Below are 19151 nucleotides of genomic sequence, written 5' to 3' on the forward strand. Positions count from 1 at the left end.
GAAGTGAAGCCAAAGGATCTCGTTACCTGCTGTCCTGCTTGTGTGACATCATTTGGAGCAAGTCTGCGCCCCCTTTTTATATCAAATAACTAATTAAAAACAAACATCAGAAAAATGAGCACTTGGACAAACATCAGCGGGATAATAACAACCTAAAATGACAGAAACCAACTTTCGGATATTTTAGTTTGGCTCATGTCCTATCTGGTAACATGGAGGGGGCGGGACTTATGACCAATACTGTATCCAGCCACCAGGGGGCGATCCAGATGTTTTGTTCTTTTGGGGAGCTGTCATGACGTCCATGTTTATATATACGCTGATCAAATATGGATCAAGATTCTGTTACTGCGTTGACTATTTATCACCTTTTCAGAAACATATTCTAGTGTTTACTGTTTCGCTGTAATATGTGAAAGTTTGTGACCCGGCCGCCATGTTGAAAACGGCGGCGGGAAGGACAGCAGGGACTCACATGCATGTACGGCCAGACCGGCTATCAATACAAAGAACAGAGATGATCTGATTAGAACACACAGAGTGACTTTATTCTCTGCTCAGGACGCCATTACTCCACTATAGATGTTTGCTGATATCTAGTGGAGCTGAATGTCGTTTATTTGGACCTTTAAGGTGCTGGTTGTTTGTGGTGGTGGTTGGTTGGTGTGTGAGGGCTCTTTAACTTCTCCCACTAACACTGAACTCAGCAATAATCTGTTTTATTTGAAAGATATGAATCATTTCATCACATCAGTGTCCAAAATCTTCAAATGCTCCTCTCGCTTTATTTCCCATCAGTCCTTTCTTCCAGGAGAAGTTTTATTATTTGGAAACAGAAGCCATTTCCACTCCTCTCTGTGGAAACCACATGCAGTATTGATCAAATTACAAATATATAATACAGAAAAACACAATGTTTTACACTGAATTACATATATTTTATTCTATCTTTCCTTCCCTGGTGTATATGTTTTTATATACCAGACCCATATATGATATCTAATATCTTCCTGAAGCCTTTTAAACATTCAGATTTCAGACGTTAAATGTCGTTAAATAAATATTTGTTGCTTTAAACTGAGACAGAAATTCTCTATTTATATTCTGTATGTCCTGTTTGTATATGAGCAAAAGATTAAAAAAAAAAAAAAAAAAAAAGTAAATGTTGATTGTTGTAATGATGTCATTTTTTAAATGCACTCTTTTATACGAGGTGTGAAATCCTGATGTTGTTCTAATAAACTGGAAAAACTGATTCTTGGTTTGTTTACTGGTGACAGAGGCAACGTTACTGCTACAGATTTATTATTATGTTTAGATTAGAGCTGAAACTAATGATTATATTCATTATTGATTAATCTGCCAATTTATCAATTAGTTGTTTGGTCCCTAAAATGTCAGAAAATGTCAATCAGTGTTTCACAAAACTCAACACGACGTCCTCAAATGTTGTTTTGTCCACAACCCAAAAATATTCAGTTTACTGTCACAGAGACTAAAGAAACCAGAAAATATTCACATTTAAGAAGCTGAATCAGAGAATTTTCTTCTTAAAAATGACTAGAAACAACTAATCCATTATCAAAATAGTTGCAGATTAATTTAATAGTTTGCAGCTGATCGATTAATTGACTAATTGTTAAAGTTTTAGCCACTTTAGATTCTTCTCCATAATGCAGCAGCATCAGGAGGTGTCTGATCATCTGCAGCCAGAGTCATAAAGAACCTCAACATCATGGAGTCAGTCTGGGATCAACATGAAGACACAGAAACAGCAGAAGAAGAAGAAGACGCAGGAACGACCGACCTGCTGAGAACTGCTGCTGCTTTAAAGACGAAGCTGCTCACAACAAATATTTATTAAGTTTTCTGCTGTTTAGTGAACTTTGTATTAACTTAACTGGTAAATAAAAACTATTCATGACATTATTTTTGAAAGCATCCTCACTTTACTCTTAGTGACTAAAACTTTTGCAAAATACTGTATAAAATGATGTTACTGTTGTAAAACATATATAACTTATAACTTCATATATGAAGCTTCTAAAAGTGCTTCTTTTATTTTCACTGTTCATTTCACAAAAAATAAATCAAATCACCTTTGAAAACAAGAACTATAGAAACATATTTTACATTTTTCATCCACAAATTAAAACTAAACAAATGAACTAATGTCTGTTTTGATGTCAATGTAATGTACAGACCCTGACCCCTGACCCCTGACCCCTGACCTTAAATGATTCTTCAAACTGCTTGTTTAGTTTAAACAAAACCCCAAACAGATTCAAATCATGTGCAGACATTCAGATAATATCCAGTTTTTACAGCTGAATATAAGTCGACTTGGCGTGAAGGAAAACTCGGAGCCTCCGTGTGTTTTAAATAAAGTTTTTTATTAAAGATGATCCAGCTCAATAATTACAGCAAACTGAACACAAACCTGTAAACTGATAATAAAAAAAAAAAAAAAAAAACTGCTGCAGGTACAGTGACTGGTCCACTCTGACACACACACACACACACACACACACACACACACACACACACACACACACACACACACACACACACACACTCTCAGCTGTGACTCTGCTGTAATAAATTATATGTACAGTCCAGGTCCATCTGTGACTCCGTCTGACACCCAAAACACACAGAGAGACGTCACTCTGCAGCGTTGGAGCCCGAATCTACAGAGACAGAACAAAATAAACGAGTGTTATCAACGAGATCATTACAGGAACCATCAATACAAAAACACAAAAAGGAGGTGAAACATATCTGCACAAGTATGAACATGTTTTAACTTATCCTGATAAAAAAAGGAGCAAAAACTGGAAGAAAATGACTTAAAGGACTGGAGTTACTGGTCAGTTCAGACATTCAGAGGCTCAGACAGGCTGGGAGATCGATCAATTAAACTGATTAATTCGTCTAAGAGCTAAGTTAAGAGTCCAGATGTTTGCACAAAGTAAAGTGTTGAAAATAGCTTAAGTTAACAAGAATGAGACACAAACTAATTTAACTTTGAATACAGAAGATCCTGGATGGGAAACGTTTGTTAATATAATCTGAACTTTCTGAACTGGAAACAGAACAAATTGTGTGTTTTCTGGGACTGAATGAGAAACTTTATGGACTCTCTCTTATTTAACTGAACTGACTGGAAAAACATGGATAGAAAATATGATGTCTGTTTTTTTATTATAGCAGGTGTTGAACTGCTCGGACTCTCGGTGTATTTAACGTCTACGAGAGGAAACAAGACTGAAAATGACTCCAACACCGATCTGAGATCTGTTTGTGTTTGTATCATCTCTGGTTGGGAGATTCAGAGTGACGAATCTGAAACTGAATATAAGGCTACGACTAACAATTATTTTCATTATTGTTTAATCTGTGGATTGTTTTCTCAATAAGTTGATTCGTTGTTTGGTCTATAAAACGTCAGAAAATGGTGAAACATGTCAAGTCAGTGTTTCCCAAAGTCAAAGACGACGTCCTCAAATGTCTTGTTTTGTCCAAAACACAAAGATGTTCAGTTTACTGTCATAGACACTAAAGAAACCAGAAAATATTCACATTTAACGAGCTGGAATCAGAGAATTTTAGCATATTTTCTTTAAAAAAAAAAAAGTCTCAAAACGATTATTCCATTATGAAAATAGCTGCCAGTTAATTTTCTGCCCATTGACTCATCGTTGGAGATCATCTTACTGTCATGTCCTAAAATCTGAGAAGCTGCAACCAGCAAATTTGTGACATTTCTGCTTTAATGTGTTATATAATAATAGTTTCAGACGTTCCTTGTCGTTAGTGACGCCGGTGGACGTTAAGTGAGCTGCAGTCAGCTCACTTAACGTCGCTTACACCTCTAATGATAATATAAAAGATCTCTACGGTTGTGTTTTGCGCCTTGTTTCAGCAAAGCATCTCTCACTCTCAGACAGCCCCCCCCCCCCCCTCCCCAAAAAAATTAAAAATAAATATGTAAGAGTTGTTGAGAGCTGCTGTTTGTTTATAACCCAACAACAAAGGTATTAAAGGGTTATAAACACACCTGGATAAAAACTAGTAGAAGTTTTTATTTAAACACTTTTAAAGAGGTGTTGATTTATCTTCACGTCAGACCTCATTTATATGAATTACGATTCATATAAGAAGAAAATAACAGAAACACCTCTCAGTACAACCCAAACACTTCAACAGCAGCACAAACTTCACCCTCCAACCTGACCAGAAAATAAACCACCACCTCTTTAAAAAAGATCAAATAAAAACTGAACAAATACCTGCGATTTCATCGTCTTGCACAACATAAAATCAGGCGATCGTTGATGTCGACTCACTCTTTCCGTCACAGGCGACGATCTTCACCTTGTCGACCTTCACCAGGTCGGTGACCTCTCTGAACTCCACATCGTTCAGGACAAATGTCCACACGTTGTCACAGAACCTGTAGGTGTTCAGAGAACCCTGGAGGACGGAAAGAGAACAAACAACAAACCGGTGACGCACAGAACAGAGACACAGTCCAACACAACCTGAACATGTTGCAGAACATCCTGTCAGACAGTCAGTGTGTCGATGCGTCAGTCCATAAACTCCTGAGTCGACTGATGCATGTTGCCTTCATTAAACTACGTCATCATACTTAAAATAACGCAGCGTGACAGCATGACAGGCTTCATACTTCTACACATTCTTGTCTCTAAATGACCCAAATACATAAAACACATAACTGTGGTGGAAACAGAGATGATGGACAGAAAGTAGTAAAACCTGGTTTCTGTAAATCTGTGTATCCATGCAGCACATCATTAACCACATTTCTCTCCCACACTGATCTTATTTTGGAAGCGTGGCTCACTGATTTTAACTGTATTAAAGCAAGTTAATGGTTTCCATGTTCCCAGAGCTGTAAACTCCAGTCTGTGAGTATTACAAACCGCTGTGCAGTGTTTTTTCCTGATCAGCCTTTAAATACAATAATCTGTTGCACCAGCTGTACTGCTGCATATTTCATTGTCTCCACAGCACTTTAAAACAACACGCCCACACAGACACTTTGCTTTTCTAGCAGATGCACGGCTGGTGCGTTTTCAGGGCGTACGGTCTGCGCGCTGTGTCAAATTTTGGGCTGCCTCTCTGCAGACGTCTGCATGGACCCTCGCAGACATGAGCAGAAAGCATGAACTGACCAGACGTTGTTGCTTTCTGACTTCTTCCTGTGGACTCACCCTGAAGTTGACTCTGTTGCGGACTCTGTTGGCGAGCGCCGTGTTGATGGCTTTATCGAACTGAAGGAGGACCTGGAGAGCCAGCTGAGGAGTGATCTGCTGAGTCTGAACACACACACACACACATGATTTAATTTAACATCTAACAGCAGGAACCTGAGACACACACACACTCACAGTGTTGCAGAATTCATTCACATCGTTTTCAGAAAAGAAGGAAATCAGCATGAACATAGAATGATTATTTGATAATCGAAATAGCTGCAGATTAATCAATCATTAATCAATCGATTAACTGTTGCAGCTCTTCTCTACATGTCTTTTTATTTATTCAGAAAATTTATCTGCAAATATATTGATAATCGAATCATCGTTTTAATCATTTTTTAAGCAAATATGCCAAAAAGTTTCTGGTTGCAGCCTCTCAAGTGTTACGATTCGAAGCTTTTACGTGTCGTACATGATGGTTAACTGAATATCTTTAGACAAAACATTTGAAAACGTCCCAGTGGCCTTTAAGAAGTTATAAAAGGCAGTTTTCACTGTTTTCTGAAATCTTACAGTCAATCAATTAGTACTACTAGAGATCATTTAATAAGATTAAAGACCTCAAGGAGGCTGCACTTAATTAACAATCAATTCACTTTTTTTTTTTCCAAATGTTTTACTGAATTTTACTGACTTTGGAACTTTTTTTGCAACCTTATCACAAACAAAGGACGTAATTTTATATTGTCTAAGTTGCTTTTTCCTCAAAGAAATCATTAAGACATCAAAACATTGACTTATGTTAATATGTTGTACATGTTTGGTTATATTCGTTTGTACAGTTAAGTGATACTTGATGATTTTTATGTCTTACATATAAAACAATAAAAACTGGACTAAACTGTGTCTTTCAGGGGGACCTCTGAGGATCTTGTGTCATTTCTAATTCAGCTTTTTGTTTGTTTATTTTATACTTCAATAATCACGGAGGTTATGAGATACATCACAACAAAACTCTGTAAAACAACACGGTCACGTATCTTATAATAAAAATATCAACATGAGGTCGCAAACATAAAGCTGACTGATGAAAACGTTAAATTCACTGGTTCATTTGTCACCATCAAATATCAGTTGAAACCAACTAACAGAACTAAACAGAACTTTTGTTAACGGTTTACCTACATGACCTCACCGCGAAGATGATGCTAACTACCTACAGTAGCTGATATCCACAGTTTTAAACACTACAGACGGAAAATTAACATGAGAATATTTCTGTTTACTTCAGACTGAAATCAGAGCTAAAAGCTAAAGTTAGCAGCTAACAGCCGATCAGCGTCTCTGGCCGCCGCTGTTGTCGTTAGCAGGATGCTAAGCTAGGCTAACTGTGAGCTAGCAGCTGGTATCACCTGTATGAGCTCGTCCAGACTCTCCTGCAGGCTGTTTCCCAGAGTGGTGTTCCTGTACAGCTGATAAGCCATGATGGAAACCACCAGAGGAACAAATAACTGGTTACTGTAAAAAGCTATCCGACAAACACAAAGCTAACGGAGTCGCTTCCCTCTTCTTCTATTTCTTCTTTTTAGTTTTAAACGACGGTTGGCGACCAGCGTATCAGGTGCATTACCGCCACCTTCTGTTCCGGAGTGAAGACCAGAGATTAAATCCCACCAGCGGATCCCACCGGGCGCGTCTGCTTCGCGTCCCGGCTCCGACACGGTTTTTGTTCCGTCCTCCACACGGCGTCATTCATACACCACCGGCAGCGTTTCAGAAGCAAAGCGCTTTGACTGCGGTCAAGTGAGCCGCTGTTTGCAAAACCACTGAAAGCCAGCCGCCTTTTAAATTCAGTTGTCCTGCTCCTACAGTAATTACGGCAGCCTAGTCAAAGCCAGCGCCTTTATCTACCGTAATAAGCTGATTTTATTAACTTGCTCAGATTTTATTGATTTGGTCATTTTTCCTTATTTTTTGTGCTTCTTTTATGGATAATTAGGCTATGGAGTTAAATGGTTTATTTACTTGTCTGTTTTAATTGTGTTTATTGTTGATATATGATTGGCAGTCTGCACGGGATGTTTTGAAAATTGACCGGACGCAGCTCTGATGCAGCTTCTGTCCAAAATAGACTAGATTTTTAGAAAAAGAATCGGAGCAGATTAAAGTGTTTCCTGGTTTATTCTCCTCTACTCACTGTAGAGCCGAGAGTACTGCCAGCACCTCCTCTGAGTAGACTCCCAGATCATTTGGAGTTCACTTTATTCTAACTGGAACTGAAAAAGCAGCCCCAGTTGTATGATGTTCTGGATCTTTTCACCCATCTGTATATACTTGTATGTACTGGGAGTAGCTGCTTTCTTGAGCCCCATCAGGTACAAATCTGCGGTGTTGTGTGTGTCCATGGTTCAATCTCCGAAATAACTACTGTTGGGCTTGTCTTGATATTATTAACCCCCATATCCTCTGCATACACTTTGCCAGCCTTGGTCTTTGTCCTCTGCCTTGTTCCCAGTACTCCTGTATGACCACTTTTGTTTGGTGTTGCTCTTTATGCCCTTTGAGGTTAGCCCAGTAATTAGTCATTAACTTCTTCCTCTTAATATCTAGTGGCATCTCCCCTGCCAGGACTTGCAGAGCTGGGATGGGGGTTGACTTTACTGCTCCACAACACTGTCTAAGAGCTTGAGTTTATGAGGCTAATCACACCATCATAATCAAGCACAGACTAGATCATTTCCACATAGATAAGTTTTTAATGAAGAGAAGTTTGCCCCCCCCCCCCCCTGAATTAAAAAAGTTTTAACCTTTTAAAAATAGTCATTTATTTATTATATAATTAGCGGTTTATGCAGAAATCCATCAGGCTCCTGCAGACGCCAGAAACCTCCCAGACCTCGATGAATTTTATGAGCGTAAGTATGTTTTATTTATTTAAAAATAATAATAAAAACATACCAGTAATAGTATAAATACACATATTGCGTCATGTTTATCATAAACTTTTATTTTTTTTCTGTTTTTTTACAGTTATATCAGAAGATGATCTGGCCGAAATTAACCTGACACAATCACACTACAGTACGTATTTTTATATACTTTTTCTTTCATTATTTAACAATGTTCTGAACAGTTCAGTTAAACAATTTTATTATTATTATTTTTTTTTTTTTAAACACTTACAGATATTCCAGACATCACATCGTTTCGCCAACTCCTGTATGAGGGGCAGGAGGAAAACGTTTCCACAAAAGTTTTAAATCCTTCTGTATGGCTCTCTGTTAACGTCCCTTCACCACGGCCGGCGAGGGAGGACGATCTTCCCGCCGAAGTCCCTTCTTTACAGCCGGTGACGGAGGAGAATCTCCCGGAGGATGAGCATCGTCCTCCCGCATCACCCAACGTAGTACTCCCTTCATCACAGCCGGTGACAGAGGAGGATCTTCCCGCTGAAGTCCCTTCTTTACAGTCGGTGTCGGAGGGGGAGGATCCCCCGGAGGATGAGCATCACCCTCCCGCATCACCCGACGTAGTACTCCCTTCTTTCCAGCCCCCGACGGAGACGGATCTCCCGGAGGAGCGTCATCCGCCGGCCTCACCCGACGCAGAACATCCCGGTTTTCAGCCCGAGACTGAGGACAACCGGCCGGGGAGCGTGCATCGTCTGAATGAATCGGGTAAGAGTTTGAAATCCGGCGGCTTACCACAGCTTCCTGTGACGTATTGGTAGACGATAAGAGGGGAGGGTTTAGGAGGATAATTTCCGGCAGGGGTGCGGTGTAAGCTAAAAAAAAAGACAGCGCCGTTTGTGGCTATGGGTAGTAATAACATTTTCAATACAGTGTATGACTTAAATGTTGATTTTTTTTTTTTTTAATTTATATCTCCGATTGATAGATGACTCTGAGAGGAGAAGAGGAGGTGAAAGACTCATCAGACGTGTGAGGATGGTGGAACGGAGAAGAAAGTGGAATCAGGACCGTCGACGGCAAGCTGTAATTGGAAGAAAAAGCCTACAACACAGACGTTTGACTCTGACAAGAGAGCTTATTTCCTTCTGTCGGTATGTTATAGCGATGAAGTGAAATGATATAACTTTTTTTTTTTTTTTTTTTTTTTTTGTAAACTGTAGTAAGAGAGTATGGATGAAGAAATAGATTTAGAGACTTTTTTTAATCTTTGTCAACCCTCTGTTATACCATATGAATTAGAGACGACGGTTAGAGAATTAAATCAGACCCTAGGGACTTTAGAGCTAGAATTAGACGAAGTAGCGGTCGTAGGTGAGAACTTTACGGACGCTTTAACAGAGCTTGAACAAATTTGCCGTCAGGAAAACTATTTTCAACCCTTACACAGCGCTCTTTACTGCTTAAATCAGACCCCCTCCACTGACCCCGCACAGCAGAATGAATTGGAGGTACAATTGGAAGGTCAGGAAGACCCCTCAGAGCAACGAGGAGGAGGAGGGGGAAATCCGACTCATGAAGCTGAGTCGATTCCAGATCCCCCTCCCCCAGCTACCCCTCCTTCTCCTCTCCCACCCACCCTTCCTTCTTCTCCCCCTGCCACCCCTCCAGATCAGAGAGATCCTGTAGACGCTATAAACGTTGAAACCATACGGCGTGACCGCTTCAATAATCTAGAGTTGAGAAGTCTTCTAAACTTTCCTCAGATTGGGCGGGTAATAGATTATGCTACATTTTACCGCGAAGTCATGAGAAGCCTTGAAAACCTGTTAGAGAGAGTGATCCCAGAGCTTAGACCTAATGATATGTTACAGTTGGAATTGATAGGTGAAAATGTGCAGAGACACACCTCAGTCAACTATCAAAATGACGACGAAGCGGTTATGGCGGCTTTTCAATCCTTAGTGGATCAATTAGTACAATCAAACGCAGCGATTATGGAAGATGGGGGGTTAGAATTAGTTGTGCAGGTGGTACATAATCACAGAGGGGGTGCCAAGAGAAAGTTGGAAAACACTTTAGACTGTGAAATCCTCTCCAAGAAAGCTCCACATCTGTATGTGACAAACAACTCGAACAACCAACTCTGTTTCGCCGTCAGTTTAGCTCATCTGATCGATTCTAATCTTACAGATAGCCAGGCTGTAAACTTTGGGAGAGAGTTACAACGTTTGGTTGGTTTAGACGAACATACCCCCGTCACCTTCAGCGACATATCCAAGTTTGAAAAGATTGTGAAGCGTAAAATCATGGTGTTGTACAGAGACGAGGGCCAGCGCCCCCTCTCTCGATTTGAGACGGACTCACCCCAATCAGACAAACCCCTGTATCTGTATCTGTCTCAGGAGCATTACTACGGTATTAAAAACATCAAAGGATTTACAGGGAGGAGATACATATGCAGTTACTGCCACATTGGATACAACAACCCTCACAAGCACACCTGTGCCGGTCACTGCTTGGTCTGCATCGATCCTACATGTAGTAAGGAAAAGAGAGAGCCCGTCTTTTGCAAAGATTGCAACAAAATGTGTCGCTCCCCCTCCTGTATGGTCAGGCATAAAAAGAGACGAATGAAAGATGGAAAACGAGTCAGCCTTTGTGATCTGCAGAAAAAATGCCCTAAATGCAAACTGTTTTACTGTATACCCACATCTACGGGCTTTAATAAGCACAAGTGTCCCCGGGCAAGATGTAAAATCTGCGGGGAAGCGCTACCCTCTGACTCTAAGGCAGCCGTCGAGAATCATCTCTGCTACATTCAGCCTCTCCCCCGCGATTCAGAACATACAGACAAATTAATCTTCTATGATTTTGAGACATTTGTTGATGATAGACACGTGCACGTCCCCTTCCTGGTATGCACAAAAACGTTAAAAGGGTTAGAGTGGATGGCCTATGGTCAGGACTGTGTCACAGCCTTTCTCATGCACTTCAGGAGACCCCTTTATAGGGGCTCTACATTCATAGCGCATAATTCCAGAGGATTTGACGGCTACCTGCTCCTTAATGGTATGGTAGAGTTAGGTTTACAACCCTCTATCATCATGCAGGGAAGCAAAGTCCTATGCTTCGAAGATCCAGATTTTAATCTGAAATACATAGACTCCCTATCCTTTCTCACCATGCGTCTCAGCGCTATGCCAAAAGCGCTGGGTTTCGATGATCAGACCAAGGGGTATTTTCCTCACAAGTTTAGCTCTGAGAAGCGACTAAACTACAAAGGGCCCTACCCCCCACCCAGTGATTATGGCATAGAGCGCATGACGGGCGGTGAGCAAGAAAAGTTCTACGGCTGGTATAAAGAGGCTAGTCGGAGGGTCTTTGATTTCAAAAAGCAGGCGATACATTACTGCAAAAATGACGTCGACATCCTCTCTACAGGCTGCATCAAATTTAGAGAGGAGTTTCTGAGTGAGACAGGCGTTGACCCTTTTAGCCGCATCACTATAGCCTCAGCTTGCATGAAGGTGTTTGTCACAAATTTTCTGCCTCCCCGTAGCTTAGCCATACCTTCGCCCGATAACTACAGGCACCAATGTAAAACTTACTCCAGAGCCAGCATTCAATGGTTAGAATGGGTTTCTTACACCCAGGGGGTTTTCATCCAACACGCTCTAAACAGAGGAGAGAAACAAATTGGCAAGTACTATGTAGATGGTTATGCAGAGGTGGGGGGTGTGAGGTACGCCTGGGAGTTTCAGGGATGCTTTTATCATGGGTGCCCGACCTGCTATGACCCTAGCGCTACTTGCCCAATGACAAACACTCCCTACGAGGAGCTACACCTGGCTACTGAGGAGAAAATACAGACGTTAAAGTCTGTTTACGGCGTACACACCTATGTCATGAGAGAGCACGAGTGGGTCGAGATGAAAAAATCACACCCCGGGGTAGTAAAGTTTCTCAAAACCTCTGATTTTCCCAAACCTCTCTCCCCCCGACAGGCTCTTTTTGGCGGTAGGACGAGTGCCTTCAGGTTAAGGTACACGGCGGGGGAGGACGAGCGTGTATTATACGCGGACGTCACTTCTCTGTACCCGTACGTCAACAGCGTCTATCCTTACCCTCTAGGTCATCCCGTCATTATCCACAGAGACTTTGATAACCCTGAAAACTACTACGGTCTAATCAGGGCAGTCGTATACCCACCTCGAGGGCTCTATTTACCCTTGTTACCCTACAAAACGTCTAAAGGTAAACTAGTGTTTACTCTCTGTCGCACCTGTGCAGAAATCAACAATCAGCAGGGCGCATGCAGACACGATGAGGAGGACAGGGCATTGACGGGGGTCTGCATGCGCCCTGCTGATTGTTGATTTCTGCACAGGTGCGACAGAGAGTAAACACTAGTTTACCTTTAGACGTTTTGTAGGGTAACAAGGGTAAATAGAGCCCTCGAGGTGGGTATACGACTGCCCTGATTAGACCGTAGTAGTTTTCAGGGTTATCAAAGTCTCTGTGGATAATGACGGGATGACCTAGAGGGTAAGGATAGACGCTGTTGACGTACGGGTACAGAGAAGTGACGTCCGCGTATAATACACGCTCGTCCTCCCCCGCCGTGTACCTTAACCTGAAGGCACTCGTCCTACCGCCAAAAAGAGCCTGTCGGGGGGAGAGAGGTTTGGGAAAATCAGAGGTTTTGAGAAACTTTACTACCCCGGGGTGTGATTTTTTCATCTCGACCCACTCGTGCTCTCTCATGACATAGGTGTGTACGCCGTAAACAGACTTTAACGTCTGTATTTTCTCCTCAGTAGCCAGGTGTAGCTCCTCGTAGGGAGTGTTTGTCATTGGGCAAGTAGCGCTAGGGTCATAGCAGGTCGGGCACCCATGATAAAAGCATCCCTGAAACTCCCAGGCGTACCTCACACCCCCCACCTCTGCATAACCATCTACATAGTACTTGCCAATTTGTTTCTCTCCTCTGTTTAGAGCGTGTTGGATGAAAACCCCCTGGGTGTAAGAAACCCATTCTAACCATTGAATGCTGGCTCTGGAGTAAGTTTTACATTGGTGCCTGTAGTTATCGGGCGAAGGTATGGCTAAGCTACGGGGAGGCAGAAAATTTGTGACAAACACCTTCATGCAAGCTGAGGCTATAGTGATGCGGCTAAAAGGGTCAACGCCTGTCTCACTCAGAAACTCCTCTCTAAATTTGATGCAGCCTGTAGAGAGGATGTCGACGTCATTTTTGCAGTAATGTATCGCCTGCTTTTTGAAATCAAAGACCCTCCGACTAGCCTCTTTATACCAGCCGTAGAACTTTTCTTGCTCACCGCCCGTCATGCGCTCTATGCCATAATCACTGGGTGGGGGGTAGGGCCCTTTGTAGTTTAGTCGCTTCTCAGAGCTAAACTTGTGAGGAAAATACCCCTTGGTCTGATCATCGAAACCCAGCGCTTTTGGCATAGCGCTGAGACGCATGGTGAGAAAGGATAGGGAGTCTATGTATTTCAGATTAAAATCTGGATCTTCGAAGCATAGGACTTTGCTTCCCTGCATGATGATAGAGGGTTGTAAACCTAACTCTACCATACCATTAAGGAGCAGGTAGCCGTCAAATCCTCTGGAATTATGCGCTATGAATGTAGAGCCCCTATAAAGGGGTCTCCTGAAGTGCATGAGAAAGGCTGTGACACAGTCCTGACCATAGGCCATCCACTCTAACCCTTTTAACGTTTTTGTGCATACCAGGAAGGGGACGTGCACGTGTCTATCATCAACAAATGTCTCAAAATCATAGAAGATTAATTTGTCTGTATGTTCTGAATCGCGGGGGAGAGGCTGAATGTAGCAGAGATGATTCTCGACGGCTGCCTTAGAGTCAGAGGGTAGCGCTTCCCCGCAGATTTTACATCTTGCCCGGGGACACTTGTGCTTATTAAAGCCCGTAGATGTGGGTATACAGTAAAACAGTTTGCATTTAGGGCATTTTTTCTGCAGATCACAAAGGCTGACTCGTTTTCCATCTTTCATTCGTCTCTTTTTATGCCTGACCATACAGGAGGGGGAGCGACACATTTTGTTGCAATCTTTGCAAAAGACGGGCTCTCTCTTTTCCTTACTACATGTAGGATCGATGCAGACCAAGCAGTGACCGGCACAGGTGTGCTTGTGAGGGTTGTTGTATCCAATGTGGCAGTAACTGCATATGTATCTCCTCCCTGTAAATCCTTTGATGTTTTTAATACCGTAGTAATGCTCCTGAGACAGATACAGATACAGGGGTTTGTCTGATTGGGGTGAGTCCGTCTCAAATCGAGAGAGGGGGCGCTGGCCCTCGTCTCTGTACAACACCATGATTTTACGCTTCACAATCTTTTCAAACTTGGATATGTCGCTGAAGGTGACGGGGGTATGTTCGTCTAAACCAACCAAACGTTGTAACTCTCTCCCAAAGTTTACAGCCTGGCTATCTGTAAGATTAGAATCGATCAGATGAGCTAAACTGACGGCGAAACAGAGTTGGTTGTTCGAGTTGTTTGTCACATACAGATGTGGAGCTTTCTTGGAGAGGATTTCACAGTCTAAAGTGTTTTCCAACTTTCTCTTGGCACCCCCTCTGTGATTATGTACCACCTGCACAACTAATTCTAACCCCCCATCTTCCATAATCGCTGCGTTTGATTGTACTAATTGATCCACTAAGGATTGAAAAGCCGCCATAACCGCTTCGTCGTCATTTTGATAGTTGACTGAGGTGTGTCTCTGCACATTTTCACCTATCAATTCCAACTGTAACATATCATTAGGTCTAAGCTCTGGGATCACTCTCTCTAACAGGTTTTCAAGGCTTCTCATGACTTCGCGGTAAAATGTAGCATAATCTATTACCCGCCCAATCTGAGGAAAGTTTAGAAGACTTCTCAACTCTAGATTATTGAAGCGGTCACGCCGTATGGTTTCAACGTTTATAGCGTCTACAGGATCTCTCTGATCTGGAGGGGTGGCAGGGGGAGAAGAAGGAAGGGTGGGAGGGAGAGGAGAAGGAGGGGTAGCTGGGGGAGGGGGATCTGGAATCGACTCAGCTTCATGAGTCGGATTTCCCCCTCCTCCTCCTCGTTGCTCTGAGGGGTCTTCCTGACCTTCCAATTGTACCTCCAATTCATTCTGCTGTGCGGGGTCAGTGGAGGGGGTCTGATTTAAGCAGTAAAGAGCGCTGTGTAAGGGTTGAAAATAGTTTTCCTGACGGCATATTTGTTCAAGCTCTGTTAAAGCGTCCGTAAAGTTCTCACCTACGACCGCTACTTCGTCTAATTCTAGCTCTAAAGTCCCTAGGGTCTGATTTAATTCTCTAACCGTCGTCTCTAATTCATATGGTATAACAGAGGGTTGACAAAGATTAAAAAAAGTCTCTAAATCTATTTCTTCATCCATACTCTCTTACTACAGTTTACAAAAAAAAAAAAAAAAAAAAAAAAAAAAAGTTATATCATTTCACTTCATCGCTATAACATACCGACAGAAGGAAATAAGCTCTCTTGTCAGAGTCAAACGTCTGTGTTGTAGGCTTTTTCTTCCAATTACAGCTTGCCGTCGACGGTCCTGATTCCACTTTCTTCTCCGTTCCACCATCCTCACACGTCTGATGAGTCTTTCACCTCCTCTTCTCCTCTCAGAGTCATCTATCAATCGGAGATATAAATTAAAAAAAAAAAAATCAACATTTAAGTCATACACTGTATTGAAAATGTTATTACTACCCATAGCCACAAACGGCGCTGTCTTTTTTTTTTTAGCTTACACCGCACCCCTGCCGGAAATTATCCTCCTAAACCCTCCCCTCTTATCGTCTACCAATACGTCACAGGAAGCTGTGGTAAGCCGCCGCATTTCAAACTCTTACCCGATTCATTCAGACGATGCACGCTCCCCGGCCGGTTGTCCTCAGTCTCGGGCTGAAAACCGGGATGTTCTGCGTCGGGTGAGGCCGGCGGATGACGCTCCTCCGGGAGATCCGTCTCCGTCGGGGGCTGGAAAGAAGGGAGTACTACGTCGGGTGATGCGGGAGGGTGATGCTCATCCTCCGGGGGATCCTCCCCCTCCGACACCGACTGTAAAGAAGGGACTTCAGCGGGAAGATCCTCCTCTGTCACCGGCTGTGATGAAGGGAGTACTACGTTGGGTGATGCGGGAGGACGATGCTCATCCTCCGGGAGATTCTCCTCCGTCACCGGCTGTAAAGAAGGGACTTCGGCGGGAAGATCGTCCTCCCTCGCCGGCCGTGGTGAAGGGACGTTAACAGAGAGCCATACAGAAGGATTTAAAACTTTTGTGGAAACGTTTTCCTCCTGCCCCTCATACAGGAGTTGGCGAAACGATGTGATGTCTGGAATATCTGTAAGTGTTTAAAAAAATAATAATAATAATAATAAAATTGTTTAACTGAACTGTTCAGAACATTGTTAAATAATGAAAGAAAAAGTATATAAAAATACGTACTGTAGTGTGATTGTGTCAGGTTAATTTCGGCCAGATCATCTTCTGATATAGCTGTAAAAAAACAGAAAAAAAATAAAAGTTTATGATAAACATGACGCAATATGTGTATTTATACTATTACTGGTATTTTTTTATTATTATTTTTAAATAAATAAAACATACTTACGCTCATAAAATTCATCGAGGTCTGGGAGGTTTCTGGCGTCTGCAGGAGCCTGATGGATTTCTGCATAAACCGCTAATTATATAATAAATAAATGACTATTTTTAAAAGGTTAAAACTTTTTTAATTCAGGTTATTCTGACATTATGCCGGAGCGTCGTCTGAAGTTCAAGGTCTTGTCTGCGGTCAAGAAATACTCTGTATTATCATTGCTATTAAAAAAAAAAAAAACTATGTTACAAGGCTACCATAAGAAGAAAAAAGAATAGGTAAGAAAGAGGGTTTATATTTTTATTAGGTTTTACTTTACTGCAGAGTCATAGTAAGTACTTTTAATTTACTATTTTTTCTCCTTTTTTCTCTCCTTTTTACTCTTTTTTTTTTTCCTCCATCAACAACCATGCCGCTAAAAAAAAAAAAGAAACAGTTTTTCACTCAACTATATTATTTCTTCAAAATACTCCAGAATGCTGAATGATTTTTATTACGTATTCACTGCTGAAACAGGATAGCAGAAGGTGCTTCTAATTTACTTTTCTTCTCTATCAACAAACACAACTTACTGCTGAAAAAATCATCTTTTTAACACAGTTTCTCACTTTTTTATTCATTTCTCTATTTTTCTACAGAAAATGCCATAATACCGCATTTCAAAATACCCGCGCCAGACTAACATGTCTCAACCATATGCTAATTTCTAAAAAACATAACTTACCAATTTCACACTTTCCCACGATAACCTAATATATGCATAAATTATGCATAAATTATGCTAATTAGGGTGACCTCTTGACCTAGACCTGTCAAAATCATGTTTGACGAAAGGGTGTACCTTATACTCTCTCTACTGCTACTCTTCACTGAAGAAATTTCCTCAAATTTATCCCAGTCCACCGTTCAAACACCCACCTTCTCCCTCTTTGTGCTGATACACTTTCTGCCTCAATATCCACTGTTGTAACAATTGGACAACAACTCCCAATGCAAGACTCTTCCCATATCTCCCAGTTACATTTTCATTACATTAACTGGATCTTGCCTGGAGCTCATCTCTAACCTCTTCCCAAGTCAGTCCTGCCAGTCCAAGGTGGTGTACTGCTTCTTTTACTATCAACCAAATCTTTTGACTTTTAGACTCCACTCCAGTTGTAATATTATTCCTGCAATAAATGTCACTAGCTTTTTCTATTCAATCACTAAATTCTCCTTTGAGACCTCACTGGATACCCCCTTGGACCCCATGGATGTTTTTTTTTTTTTACCTAAGACCTGTCCTTTTACCGGTTTCGCAGCCTCTCACTTACTGTATCTCCATGCATACCTGGCTGTTTGGTTAAATGATTGACACAGTCGAAGGCAAGCAGTTGCCTGAGAGAACAAAGGGAAACCCACTCACTTCCCACTTCCATACTTTCATCACTATCCTTCCGTTGATACACTTTCTCTGATCCATTCATGGAGCAGTTGTGCTTGACTGCCGTTCCCTTGCTACTGCCTGCTGAGGACGCCGCCATCCCTCCGATATTGGCATCTCCTTTTCCAAAGTTGTATTAAACAAAATTCATTCTACTACAACTGGACACCAAGCCTTCTTGTCCAGTAACCTGATCACACTGACAGCGGCTCCAACCAGAGCATCCATCCGAGTACCATCAATGTCACACTTTCCTAAACGAAATCAGCAAGATCAATGCCAGCCACTTCCCTCCACAACAAGCCAGTGAGCTGAACAACCCCTCTGTAACGTCAAGCTGATGGCAGAGAAAAGAATGCTAAAAGGTTACTAATTCACATTAATTGAATAATAATAATAATGATGATAATATTAATAACAATGAGAGGAACAAGAAAATAATCATTGTAATATTAACAGAACTTTATTGTCCCACTTTTAAAAAAAAGCCTAAAAATGAATCTACTCAGGAAGGCTTTTTCATCTTAACTCTTATTGTTACTATTTTCTTTATGATCTGAGTTCTATGCTATTAATACTGTAGCAGTCTGAGTTTCACTATGAATGAAAATTGTAGAACAAATTAAATGTACTGTTATTATTATTATTATTATTAATAATAATAACAATAATATTATTAATATTAACAACAATAATACTATTCATAATAATAACAATAATAAGTGTTATATTTATTAAAAAGATGATTAAATCAATTAATTAATTGATGATGGCATAAATAAATGACAAATAAATGACCTAAATTAAATTTAAATTTAACAAAATGAGACATCCTCACTTCAGAGCCGTCATGTCAATTATATATAACATGCGGCAGAGCTGCATCATCTGTCCATTGCTTTGTTACAGCCTACCACTGTATTTTATGA

The 19151-nt window shown here is 41.3% G+C and overlaps 3 protein-coding genes across 5 annotated transcripts; 1 reads left to right on the forward strand and 2 right to left on the reverse strand.

Annotated features, from left to right (window-relative positions):
- Positions 1-2372: 2372 nt before the first annotated feature.
- gtf2a2 (general transcription factor IIA, 2) lies at positions 2373-8490 on the reverse strand. Of its 3 annotated transcripts, none has more exons than XM_042421011.1 (4): positions 8412-8490; positions 5241-5345; positions 4293-4476; positions 2373-2690 (listed from the first exon to the last, which is right to left on the reverse strand). In XM_042421011.1, exons 1-3 carry the CDS (start codon positions 8424-8426, stop codon positions 4324-4326), a joined length of 273 nt encoding a protein of 90 aa, XP_042276945.1. In that variant the 5' UTR covers positions 8427-8490; the 3' UTR covers positions 2373-2690; positions 4293-4323. The 3 variants fall into 3 exon arrangements, with proteins under 3 accessions (XP_042276945.1, XP_042276938.1, XP_042276929.1); XM_042421004.1 differs by lacking the exon at positions 8412-8490 and adding an exon at positions 6641-7070 and having other exon boundaries at positions 4350-4476; XM_042420995.1 differs by lacking the exon at positions 8412-8490 and adding an exon at positions 6641-7066.
- A 326-nt stretch (positions 8491-8816) lies between these two features.
- Positions 8817-12516, forward strand: LOC121897142. The gene is made up of 2 exons (XM_042411460.1): positions 8817-8905; positions 9126-12516. The coding sequence occupies exon 2, from the start codon at positions 9370-9372 to the stop codon at positions 12514-12516; it is 3147 nt and encodes a 1048-aa protein (XP_042267394.1). The 5' UTR covers positions 8817-8905; positions 9126-9369.
- Positions 12517-15570: 3054 nt separating this feature from the next.
- On the reverse strand, positions 15571-18322 carry LOC121897152. The gene is made up of 5 exons (XM_042411472.1): positions 18205-18322; positions 16812-16883; positions 16646-16696; positions 16050-16541; positions 15571-15828 (listed from the first exon to the last, which is right to left on the reverse strand). Exons 1-5 carry the CDS (start codon positions 18320-18322, stop codon positions 15641-15643), a joined length of 921 nt encoding a protein of 306 aa, XP_042267406.1. The 3' UTR covers positions 15571-15640.
- Positions 18323-19151: the final 829 nt, after the last annotated feature.

This window comes from Thunnus maccoyii, chromosome 1 (assembly GCF_910596095.1).
Source record: "Thunnus maccoyii chromosome 1, fThuMac1.1, whole genome shotgun sequence".
In the NCBI taxonomy this organism is placed as follows: domain Eukaryota; kingdom Metazoa; phylum Chordata; class Actinopteri; order Scombriformes; family Scombridae; genus Thunnus; species Thunnus maccoyii.

Excerpts from the sequence above, each read along its gene's own strand:
- LOC121897142 (XM_042411460.1), top strand. The coding sequence starts at position 9,370 with ATGGATGAAGAAATAGATTTAGAGACTTTTTTTAATCTTTGTCAACCC.
- LOC121897152 (XM_042411472.1), bottom strand. The coding sequence starts at position 18,322 with ATGGCGGCGTCCTCAGCAGGCAGTAGCAAGGGAACGGCAGTCAAGCAC. Across the intron at positions 16,884-18,204 it reads TGAAAGTATGGAAGTGGGAA|CGGTTTATGCAGAAATCCAT; the intron begins GTGAGTGGGTTT and ends TTATATAATTAG. Across the intron at positions 15,829-16,049 it reads GCATCGTCTGAATGAATCGG|ATGACTCTGAGAGGAGAAGA; the intron begins GTAAGAGTTTGA and ends TCCGATTGATAG.
- gtf2a2 (XM_042421004.1), bottom strand. The coding sequence starts at position 6,712 with ATGGCTTATCAGCTGTACAGGAACACCACTCTGGGAAACAGCCTGCAG. Across the intron at positions 5,346-6,640 it reads GTCTGGACGAGCTCATACAG|ACTCAGCAGATCACTCCTCA; the intron begins GTGATACCAGCT and ends GTGTGTGTTCAG. Across the intron at positions 4,477-5,240 it reads GCAACAGAGTCAACTTCAGG|GGTTCTCTGAACACCTACAG; the intron begins GTGAGTCCACAG and ends TCCGTCCTCCAG.